Source organism: Dama dama, chromosome 25, assembly GCF_033118175.1.
Source record: "Dama dama isolate Ldn47 chromosome 25, ASM3311817v1, whole genome shotgun sequence".
Taxonomy (NCBI): Eukaryota; Metazoa; Chordata; class Mammalia; order Artiodactyla; family Cervidae; genus Dama; species Dama dama.
In genome coordinates, this window is record NC_083705.1 from 9,752,887 (window position 1) to 9,765,494 (window position 12,608).

Genomic DNA, 12,608 nt, shown 5'->3' on the forward strand with positions numbered 1-12,608 from the left:
GTTGTTGTTGTTGTTGTTGATTTCTGTATTTCTACTGTGGTCAGAGAAAATGCTCCTTATGATTTTAATACTTTGATAACTGTTGAGACCTGCTTTCCAGACCAGTATTTCATAAAAGTTCTACACGAACCTGAAAAAATGGCTATTCTATACTTCCTGGCTGCATTGTTCTCTTTGTTTCAATTAGGTCAGGTTTATAAACCTTGTCATTAAAATATTCTATACTGTTACTAACAATTTTCTCTGCCTGTTCATCAATTAAAGGATCTTATCTTAAATGACTAGAAACTTGTCTCTTTATTCATTTAGTTTTGTCAATATTTGTTTTCCGTATTTTCAGAATATGGTTTTAATATGCACTATACATGGAACCACAGACTGGTTCAAAATTGGGAGAGGAGTACATCAAGGCTGTATATTGTCACCTGCTTATTTAACGTACATGCAGAGTACATCATGCGAAATACGGGGCTGGATGAAGCACAGCTAGAGTCAAGATTGCCAGGAGAAATATCAACAACTTCAGACAAGGCAGAAAGCAAAGAGGAACTAAAGAGCCTCTTGATGAAGGTGAAAGAGGAGAATGAAAAAGCTGGCTTAAAACTCAACATTCATAAAACTAAGATCATGGCATCTGGTCCCATCACTTCATGGCAAATAGATGAGGGAAAAAGTGGAAACAGTGACAGATGTTATTTTCCTGGACTCCAAAATCACTGTGGATGGTGACTGCAGTCACAGAATTAAAAGACATTTGCTCCTTGGAAGAAAAGTTATGACTAACCTAGACAGCATATTAAAAAGCAGAGACATCACTTTGCCTATCAAGGTCTATATAGTCAAAGCTATGGCTTTTCTAATAGTCAGGTATGGATGTGAGAGTTGGACCACAAAGAATGAGCACCAAAGAATGGATGTTTTCGAACTGTGGTGCTGGAGAAGACTCTTAAGAGTCTCTTGGACAGCAAGGAGATCAAACCAGTCCAACCTAAAGGAAATCAATCCTGAATATTCATTGGAAGGACTGATGCTGGAGCTGCAACACTTTGGCCACCTGATGCAAAGAGCCGACTGATTAGAAAAGACCCTGATGCTGGGAAAGATTGAGAGCAGGAGGAGAACAAGGCGACAGAGGATGAGGTGGTTGGATGGCCTCACTGACTCAGTGGGCATGAGTTTGAGCAAACTCCAGGAGATAGTAAAGGACAGGGAAGTCTGGCTTGCTATAGTTCATGGAGTCGCAAAGAAGTCAAACACAACTTAGAGACTGACAACAACTAATACATATATGCATACTGCACAACAGTATGTCAAATGCAGATTTGCTGTACCTTCCTGATTTATTTACTCCTTTATCATTATGAAACATCCCTCTTTATCTCCATTAATGTTTCTTGTTTTGACGTTCATTTTATCTGTGTTAACTTAGCTACATCAACCTACTGGTTAGTGTCTTCACAGTGTCATTGTCTATCCTTTTACTTTCAACTTTTCGTTCTCTTTTTGCCTAATGTTCCTCTTTTGTAAGAATCACATAATTATTGTTTTCTTTTAATCCACCCTGACAATCTGTGTCTTTTAAAGTATTCATCATTATCATACAAAATAATCATGATATATTTGTATTTAAATATGTCATCTTAATATTTGTTTTCTTTGTCTCATTTTATTCTGTGTTCCTTTTTCTTTCCCTTTATCCCTTATTTGAATTAGCAACATTTTTTGGTATCATTTCTCCCCCTACTAAGTTATATTTTTTTAACTATCCTTTTTAATAGCTATCTTACAGATTATAATATGCATCCTTGATTTAATAAAGCAATAAACTCTAAAAGCATCAGCACCACTATCACTTTCTGCATAATTCAAAGATGTTCAAACACTTAAACTCCATTGACCTTCCCAATTTTGTACTACTTTTCCTACCCTAAGCTTCTTCTAAAGTAGAACAGTCAAATCCCATCTCCTTCTTAACACTGACTTTTTGAACAGATCAGGGCAGTTATCTTGTAGAATGTTCACAGGATTTACTTGTTTTCTCATGGGTTTATTTAAAAACCTGCTCCCCTATCCTATTTACTTCCTCAAAATCAGAAGCAAGCTCTAGCTGTTAGATTTAGACTAAGTATATTTAGTCAATGCTTTGAATTTTATATTTTGTCACATCAGGAACGTGATCATTCTAACCTCATAATGTTATATGGATTAAATGAGATGGCCTATATCATTACTAAAATGGCATCTGATGCATAATAAGGAAAGAAGAGAGATTCTCAACCTCAGCACTAACAACATTTTGGGCTGGGTAATTCTTTGTTCTGGGAGCTGTTCTATACATTGTAGAATGTTCAGCAGAACTTCTGACTTCTACTCATTATGTCTTCAGCATCCTGCAGTTGTAATAAGGAAAGACATCTCCAGATATCACCAAGGGTCCTCTGGTGGGAAAAACTGGTCCCAGTTCAAAACCACTATATTTGATAAATATTCTACAAGTGCCTACTATTAGCATCATGCTTTGCACAAGGCTTTGGGAGTAGCAGTTAGATGGAATGCAATGCCTCATTCAGTATACTCATAGTTCTGGGGACAGACAATCAGGCAAACAAGAAATTAAAATATGGCATAAAGGCTATGATACGGACCATCACGTGTAGTCATGACAGAAGGAGCACCTCACTCAATCTGGGGCAAGTGTCCTTTCATGAAGAAAGAGAGAATTCCTCTCAGCAGAGACCTGAAGGATAGAATTCTCTCCCTTTTCCCCGTAATCCCTGAAAGAGATTACACCAATAATGACCATCTCAAATGAAAATAAACATTACAAAAATGTTACAATTTTCAGCCTCCTTTTTAGAGTATGATCAATACAGATTATTCTACTATGAAATACAGAGACAGAGGTAAATTAAGCCAGCAGTTGGGAAGATCCCCTGGAGAAGGGAATGGAAATCCACTTCAGTGGATTCCAAGTATCTTGCCTGGAGAATCCCACGGACAGAGGAGCCTGGTGGGCTACAGTCCATTGGCTCACAAAGAGTCGGCTGTGATTGAACAACTAACACTTTCTTTCGCTTTCTTTCAGTGGCTAGGGATGCAACGGCACAAGCAGCCATCTACCTCTTCCGCTGCTAACAGCAAATACACTGGGGGCAGACTGGACATCCCAAACCAGACAATCACTAGTCAAGACACACTAGTCATCTCTCTCTCTCTCTCTCTCTCTCTCTCTCTCACTCACACACACACCCTGATGCTGAAAGGCCTTCAATGAGGGAGGCTGTCCAGCGGTGTGTACTAGTCCAGCTGCCTATACTTCCACTTCCACTCTTCTTCCTGACCAAGTGTTTTTTCACTCACAACAGAAGTCAGAGACGATCTGGCTATTCACTAAGCCTGTTTTCTCTACTTACAGCACACATAGCTCACCAGTTTTCTCAGCCTCCGCTGTGGCCGTGTGACTGAGTTTCACCCCAAGGCACCTAACAGCAGAAGTGATATGTAGTCTTCCCAGTTCTCTCCCATGTAAACCTCCCACTCGCAGTCCTCCCTACTGTTTCCCAGTCCAGGGGCTTGATGAAGACAAGTAATGGTACCCCAGAAGCCAAGATTTAAAGACGGCAGAGTGGAGAAGCAGGAGTCCTTGTCACGAAGTCTCCCCTTAGAGAAGAAAAGCCCAGCAACCAGGAATGCCCACACTAGGTTTTCTATGAATAAGAAGTAAACTTCCACCCTGTAAAGCCATGAAATCTGAGTGTTTATCTAGTACAAAAAGCTAGGTGACCTTTCTAATACACCAGAGGAGAGAAATAGCCAGGTTTACCCTACAACTGTAATCCTCTCAGTCCCCTAGACATGCAAGATATTTCAGCCATATTTACCAAGCCAAGGAAAAGTGCCTTTTTCTAGACTATTCCACTGATATTCCCCAGAGTTCAGTGGGTATGTGAGAGGCTGTTTGCAGGGCCATTGCTAAAGATCACACTTCATCTCATGTCTGCAGCACAGAAATATGGAAGGAGGTGGGCTTTGATGTCAGACAGATGTGGCTTTGAATCTTGGCTCCCTCTCGCAATCCTTTGGCTTCATCTCCTTCAGCCTCTGTTTCTTCATCTACAAAATGAGCGTAATCACACCTCACAGGAATTTTGTGGGGATAAAACAACAGATAGTATGTAATATACTGGCACAATTCCCAGCATGTCCAAAGTACTCAATTAGTTCCTTCCCAGCAACCATGAAATTAATGAATTGGGAATTTATTTACACTTCTAATCAGAAGAATAAGCAAGAAGTGGCCTCATGACAAAGGATTTTGTATTTATTCATCCACCTGAATGTTGAGTGCTTCATACAAAGGAAGCAAGTTCAACAAACATTTTATTTTTTTCCTTGGTCTAAATAAGGAAAAGAGTTAAAATTTTAAGAAATGAAGCCCTGGTGGCTCAGACAGTAGAGAATTTGTCTGAAATGCAGGAGACCTGAGTTCGATCCCTGGGTCGGGAAGATGCCCTGGAGAAGGGAATGGAAACTCACTCCAGTATTCTTGCCGGGAAAATTCCATGGACAGAGGAGGTGGTGTGCTACAATCCACGGGGTCACAAAGAATTGGACACAACTGAGCAACTAACACTGTCACTGCCAAAGGTATAAACAGTGGCAACATTCATCGTTTTTTAAATCTGTTTTCCCTTGTAAGAAATTAATGTCCTATTTTCAAACCAACAACAGTGGAACCTTTGACCTGGAAAGAAAACAATAAATGAGACAGTTCATCCCACAGAGTGGGGTGTAAGGATTTTGCTGGGTAATATCCCTTCCCTTTCTCAGGTCACCCCAGATAGAATGACTCCAAGGGAAAAGAAGGCAAATCACAAAGCTAACCAGTTGTTGCAGGCCCACCACTGCAGATAAGACAGGCAAATCTGGGAAGATCCTCCTAGGTAAGTTGGAGGAGCAGTGAGCTGCTACATCCTCGCCCCCTGAATGAAGAAGGAGGCGGCTGAAATATCAGGTCAACCGGGATACAGAAGGAAGCACGGAAAAAGCCGCCCACCAGCATGACTGAGTGCTCCTGGGTACAATCCCCTCTCCAATGGCGCAGAGCAAATATCCAGACGCTCTGAGCTGCCAGATGTGATTAACCGAGGAAAGGTGAATCTGCCCACTCAACTATCTGAGGAGCCCCCTTACCATGGTGACCCAAGAATTTTCTGCAAAAGCATTAATCAACAGAACAAATGGAGGTGCCATCCATCTTCCATCTCCATGCCCTTTCATTCTCTCCCTCTGACAGTCAGAACAGTGGGCTATTTTTAAGCCACTGGCAACACAATCTCTCCTGGAAGTATGGGGGCTTCCTGACATGGGCTGATGCTCCCTCAGGGGAGATGCAGGACCACCTGCCCGTCCGTCTTCTCCCGCGACAGTGGGACAGAGGGGCCTGAAGGAGAGGGCCTGAGGAGGGAGCCTGCTCCCCCTGCACAGGAGCAGGGGGCATCTGATGCTGGTTTCCACAGCAGGGATAACCAACTGTGGTCCTTCTTCACCCACAAGAGCGAAGGCTGAGGCTTGGGCAGGAACCAGCCCCATGCACAGCTACCCAGAGAGAGCTCAAGGCCAGGAGGCAGAAAAACAAGCTCCAGATGCCAATCCTAGCATCTTTTGAAGAAAAAAAAAAAATTAAGTGGATCTCAGTGTCTCTTTAGCAGGCATCCAATATGCTCTAAATATAATAGCAAACATTTTATTAAACACTGGGGCTTCTTCTGTTTTTTTTTTTCCTTAGAGAGGCCACAATGAAGCCAATTTACAAACAAATAAGGCTTTTCAAAAAGGGGGTTGTGTGTACTTACAATCGCTCCAGCTGCTTCAGATCCTGGAAGGCACCTCTCTCGATGATGCTGACCTGGTTGTCTTCCAGATGCCTGGAACCAAAGAGGTAGCAATGGTCAAAGAAGAACGAGGCTCACGGATTCTCGTACTAAGCTTAGGGCCATGCAGGCATGGTCACTCGGCCCCTCCCGTGACCCTCTGATGCCCACCCCTCCCCCGCAGCCGGGATCAGTCTGGTGGGACAAGATACTTCACATCCCAGCTTGGTGCCACGGTAACCAGGGTTTCGCCGCCTGCACACTTCTACCTGACAGATTGGTTTCCATGCCTCTATTTTAAGAATGTTCTCAGCAAATGTCCTCCCCCCTCTAAGCACTGCAGGATGTTGCACAGAAAAAGAAGAGGTAAAAGCTGCTTCTCATAAAAAAACACACACATATATTCAGCATCTCTTCCCTCGGAACTCCCTCCTCCGAAGATTCAAAAATACTTCATTATAAAGGGCTTTCTCTGCTCACTCTGTCTCTGGGTCACCTCGAAGAAAGGCTGAAGCTACTGTTGGGTGTGCCTGCCCTAGGCCTGTCTGCTCCCAACGTGAAGGTGATGGTCACAAAAGCTAGGCCTCCCCAGTCATGAACTCTATGCATCTCCAAAGTCCTTCAAGCAGATGATTAAAAGTTTGATTCATGCATGTGGCATATCCTGAGAATTGAATGTACAATGAAACATTTGTTCCCCTAAACTTAAAAAAAAAAAAAAAAAAAAGCACTTTAAAATTAATTAGCTGAACAGTAGGAAAGAGAAGAGATGAGGCTGCACAGTTTCCATCCAGGGCTGCCCCTCATGGTCGAATGGGACTTAGCGAGGATGCAGTTGTGACTGAAGATGTTTCTTTGGAAGGTGGAGTTTTCAAAGGGCTGTATATTCCTCTGGATGAGGCAGGAGAGGCGCCCTGAGGCACCTGAAGGAAAAACAGAAGGAAGGAAGAGTAGCCTTGAAGAAGCTTAGTTTTCACTTCAAAAATGACTCCATGCATGCCAGCCCTCCACCTCTGAGATATTTCATAACCCCCTGCACTTCTCAGGCTTAACACTCAGGGCTTTGTGTTTATTTCCGAGTCCCTCTTCCTCACGACGCCTAAGAACAAAGAAGGTAAGGTCTGCTGTTCATCTTCACAGTCCCAGCCCTAACACAGGTTCCCAGCAGAGCAGCCACCTCACAGACTTACAGTATGAATAAAACACTCAAGAGGACCTTGGGCACACACTGATTGTACATCAAAGAGAAGGCTCGTCCAGGACACATGAAGTTTCCAACTACCAGAGTGATGGAGGTGTTTGCTTTGGGTTCAATGATATTTTACATGTTTGTGAAATTGTTGCAAGTGATTAAAATTCAGGAGAGTATACACACATATACACCCCTACAAAAGAAACCGCTTTAGGAAAATCAGCTTATGTTTTCAAATTTGAACAGCTGGGGCTTCCCTTGTAGCTCAGCTGGTAAAGAATCTGCCTGCAATGCAGGAGACCCCAGTTTGATTCCTGGGTTGGGGAAGATCCCCTGGAGAAGGGCTCAGCTACCCACTCCAGTATTCCTGGGCTTCCCTGGCGGTTCAGACTGTAAAGAAGCTGCCTGCAATGCAGGAGACCTGGGTTCGATCCCTGGGTTGGGAAGATTCCCTGGCAGTGGGCATGGCAACCCACTCCAGTATTCTTGCATGGAGAATCCCCAAGGACAGAGGAGCCTGGCGGGCTGTAGTCCATGAGGCCACAAACAGTCGGACACAACCGAGTGACTAAGCACAGCACAGCACATGAACAGCGGGCCAGAATCCTCATCCACTGGGATTCACACACTGATGTTACTCCTGACCCTGCAGGCTGGCCTCATACAGGCTCCTCATGTAAAGAGCCTGGGCTCCAAGGAGTAGAAAGGCTAGGATTAGACTTGTCCACGGAGCAGTTATGCATATCATGCCACACGGTAGGCTGTCACTCCCAGTCCTGTGTGTGCTTACCAAATTTGGTTGAGAATCCCTTTGCAGCTTTCTCACTAACTGATGGTGTGATAGTGGACTGTCTAGTCAGCCTCTCAGAGACTCAGCCTCCTCATCCGTAAAATCACAGACACACACACACAAAACCTAAGTCCCTGTGAGACTAAAAGTGGAATAAAGTGTATAAATGATCTTGCCCAGGATCTAGAGTACAATCGGAGACTTAATAAATGTTCTTTTCCTTCCCTTCTCTTTCTTTTCCACCCTGCCATATGGCAAGGAGGGCCCTGGAATACTAACAGACTCACACTAGCGCCTCTTGCTAAACAGGGGACCAGGGCAATATGAGTGACCTAAGCTTTGTTCAGCTGGATTTTTACTATCAATCAATCCATCACAGAGTCTGTTGTCACTACTTCTCGTTGTTACAAGGAGCAACACGAAGGTGGCTGAGTGTCGCATTCCCTCAGGGTTCCTAAAGGAAGCTAACTCTAACCTCCCATGATGAATCTCTTAGTTCTGTCCTAATTAATCTAACACTATCAGTTTATTTCAGAAAGGGAACTAGAAGAGATGGCTGGATACCTACCCCTTCTCCTCTCTGGCCAAGCCCTAGCAGGCTAAGTTTTATAGTAAGTTCCCTACACACAAACCTTCAAGTTGTGAACTTTCAAATGTGCGGACATGTGTTTGTCTGTCCAATCACATAAGGCGGGAGTGACATGGCCGCTTGCCCTCCACCTCCTACTGCTGATGGTCCTCCAGCTCTGCCACCTCCCCCCTCCTCTCCCTCCTCCCGTCAGTAACTCGTCTTGCTTGTTCACCTGATGTTGGATGCCAGATGCTGCACTGTATGCTGTACTTTTCAAGGAGTATACTGTAAGATTAAACATGCTTCTTTATTTTTTCTGTTTGTCTGTCATGTATTATTTGTGTGAAAACTATTATAAACCTATTACAGTACAGTACTATATAGCTGATTCTGTTAGTTGGGTACCTAGGCCAACTTTGTTGGTGCATGCTAGATCACTTCAGTCGTGTCTGACTCTGCCACCCTATGGACTGCAGCCCGCCAGGCCCCTCTGTCCATGGGATTCTCCAGGCAAGAACACTGGAGTGGGTCACCACACCCTCCTCCAGGGGATCTTCCCAATCCACAGATTGAACCTGAGTCTCTACATCTCCTGCACTGGCAGCCAGCTTCTTTTTCTTTTCATTTACTTGGCTGTGCTGGGTCTTAGTTACGGCATGTGGCATGTATGATCTAGTTCCCTGACCAGGGATTGAACCCGGGCCCCCGGCATTGGGAGTGCAGAGTCTTAGCCCCTGGACCACCAGGGAAGGCCCAGCAAGCAGGTTCTTTATCACCAGCACCACCTGAGAAGCACAACCAGGGCTTACAAACATGCTCTCAGAACAGAATTTGTTCTTATGTAGGGGAGTAGACAACTTACTATACTGTCTTCATCGAGAAGGGTCCTTGACTCTGGGTCACCTATGGCGTTCAGCCAGAGGGAGGAGATGAGTGGCTGGAAGAAGAGTGAGTGAGGTGGGGAGACTGATTCCAACTGCCTCCCTGCCAGATCACTCCAAGTTGACTGTGTTTCTCTACCTGAGACCCCAGGTGCTCACTGGCAGTCCTTCCTTTGCGGGGCTCAGGTAACCACTTCCTCCCACTGTTCCTGAGGCTCAAAGGACGCTAGTGACTGCTGCTAGCCCCGGGAGCGGCACCAACTCAGCCTGGTGTCTCTTAACCTCACCCATAGTTTCGCAAACAAATCTTTATTTATCGCTCCTCATGTGTCCTCCTGGGATCCTGAGTGGTAAGGTAGTTTGGACCTCTTCTGGACTGTCTTCCTAGACCTTTCAGGATGCAGTCTAGTACCTGGTTTTTAAAGGCTCCATAAATAACCAATGTGTGATGAATAAATGAATCACTGAAGGAGTGTGCTGTGAACCTCCCGTCTAGACTTCCAGGCAGTTGAGAAGAGTGCTATCACTGTCATCCCACTGGCCAGCGACCGGAGGCCAGGAGAACCAGGAAAGGCTGGACACCCAGAGGGGCTGACTGCTGCTTCAATCTGTTCTGAGTAAGAGGGACACAGGCTGTGTTCATCTTCAGCTCTTCCGGCATTGTTATTTTTTTAGTTTTAACACTGGATCAGAGTCAGAAATCGTCCCCATGTGATGATGGCTGGGGTGGAGTTTAACTCTTTTATTAACCCCATTTGGAATAAAGCTGGTTCCCACATTGTGGGCATAGCAGAGCTCTTGCAACAGACTACTAAGAAAGAAAATATAATTGATAACACCAGAAGAGACCTTTGCCTATTCCCACCCCTTGGAGGAAAGAACTGTTATAAGCAATTCTTGTATCTTCTTCTTGAATGTACTTTATTTGGGGAAAATTGCCTCTGGATGAAGCCAACGTTCCCCAATCTCCATTTTATCTGCTTTCATCCATTCACCTGCACTGTATTAACAGTTCTGCATGGAAATGGATGGTAGGCTCAAATTATTCAAGACGATTGAGTCTTTTCTGGCTTCACAACAAACTGTAAATAAGAAACAGATACAGGGAATATGCCAAGGTGTGATGAAAGTTTTTCAAAAAAGATAGTTGTCTAGGTTACTCAGCTAAAAAGAATAGATTGAGAGAAAATATGGTTTAAACACAGGGATATTTTAGTGGTGTGAGTTAGAAAACATTTCAGCTATTCCACGTAGCAGATTCTTTCATACTAATAAAGGGCCACTTGAATGGATTGTCTTTGAGCTGCTAAGGAAGATAATGAAACACAGTATATTAACAGAGTCTAGGAGGTGCGGGGAGGGGGAGGTTTTGGCACAGCTTATCAAAATAAGAAGAATGTACCAATTAACTGCAAAGATAAACTGTAGTCAAAGGAAAGTTGTAGACCATCCAGAGGATAGTAATATGATCTTTTGTGATTATTTTAAACTTTCTATTTGTAGACAGCAGATAAAGAAATTGGAATTTTTATTAGGCATCTAATTTTTACTACATCTTTCTGATGTAATGGTAAGAAAATCAAAGCGTTATTTCTTATTTTGCTAGAAAAATGAAGCATTAGGTGCAATTTCTGACTTGCATGAAAGGAAATCTCTCATAGATGCAAGAGAAAGAAATGGAAAAAATTGAGGAATGTCTCTTCTTTTAAGCTGGTAAATGATCTGGAATCAGGAGTTTACTGCCTATATCTCTTTAATAAAAAATCACCTTAACACTGAGCCATGAAACTCCCCCACCTTTATCCCAATCTCAATTCTGATCCACACACTTGTCAGAGCTGCCAGTCATTTGACAGACACATGACTGCTTGGGGCAAAAGAAAGACTTGGTGGAGGGTATGGTCTTCCCTCCGGGGATGGTGGGAGGAGGGTGTACTGGCCCAAGACCACGTGGAGGGAACAGCATCTGCTAGCTGGAGGCCCAGCGCTCGGGTCCCAGCACCCCACCCCCTGGAGCTCGGGGGAGCTCGGGTCAGTCACCTGCATGTCAATGCTGCATTTATAAATGGCTAGACTATTACCTTCCTGGTTTCCCGAACTTCCTATAACATAAACGAACAGAGGCACTGCATGGAGGTTAGAAAGCACACACTCTGGTTTCTGAGTCCTCCTCCCTCTGTTCCCTGCTCTGCAGAGTTGGGACCACATAAGCTCTCTGTGCCTCTGCTTCCTCTGGGCAGATAAACATTAGTAACTATGTAACAGAGCTTAGTCTATGGAAGGCATCATAGATAACATCAGTTATTATCATCATCATATTTACTCCTCAATCAGGAAAACAACACGATGCAAGTGATGTTCCACAGGCTTCAGTGAGAATAAACAGACTGTTTACGAATACATCAAAACCATAGGCAATATGAGGGTTAGAAGGACTTCTAACTACTTGTTATGAGTCAAATTGTATGTCCCCCAAATCCATATGCTGAAGACTTAATTTCCAGTCAGAATGTGGCCTTATTTGGATACAGGCTCTCTACTGAGTAGTCAAGTTAAAATGAGGTCATTACATGATTCCCCTGGCAATCCAGTGGTTAGGACTCCGTGCTTCCAAGGCAGGGGGCATGGGTTCAATCCCTATTCAAAGAATTAAGATCCCACATGCTGCATGGTGTGGCCAAATTAAAACAAAAAGCTAGGTCACTAGGATGGACCCTAATCCAATCTGACTAGCATACATATACAAAGGAGAAATTTGACCATAGAGATAGATATGCATAAAGTGAAGACAATGTGGAGAGACCCAGAGACAACTTGTCTCAAAGCCAGAAAACTCCTGAGGCCACCAGACGCTAGAAGAGAGGCCACACTAGACCCTTCCCTCACAGTCCATGACAGAAACTAACTCTGCCAGCACCTTGATTCTGGACTTCTCATCTCCAGAAATGTGATACCATAAACGTCTGTTGTTTAAGTCACCTAGTATATGGTGCTTCCCTGGTGGCTCAGACGGTAAAGAATCTGCCTGCAATGCAGGAGACACGGATTCAATCCCCAGGTTGGGAAGATCCCCTGGAGAGGGGAATGGCAACCCACTCCAGTATTCTTGCCTGGAGAATCCCACGGACAGAGGAGACTGGAGGGCTATAGTCCACAGGGTCGCGAACAGTCGGACACGACTAAGCGACTCTGTAACAGCGGCCCTCAAAAACTAATGCGCTCTTCACTCCCTAGGTTACAGATAAGAAGACTGAGGCCCAGAGGCACACAGTGATCTGCTTAAGGTCACGTGGGTAGTAAA

At 44.2% G+C, this 12,608-nt stretch overlaps 1 protein-coding gene and 1 non-coding gene across 2 annotated transcripts in view; both read right to left on the bottom strand.

Annotated features, from left to right (window-relative positions):
• Positions 1 to 12,608, bottom strand: part of SLIT3 (slit guidance ligand 3) — a 722,104-nt gene that overhangs the window by 654,160 nt on the left and 55,336 nt on the right. The window contains exon 3 of the mRNA XM_061129412.1: positions 5,856 to 5,927. Within this exon, the coding sequence (XP_060985395.1) occupies positions 5,856 to 5,927 (72 nt within the window). The remainder of the gene's footprint in view (positions 1 to 5,855; positions 5,928 to 12,608) is intronic.
• Positions 9,103 to 9,175, bottom strand: TRNAG-CCC (transfer RNA glycine (anticodon CCC)). The gene has a single exon. It is a non-coding gene; the product is annotated as a tRNA-Gly (tRNA).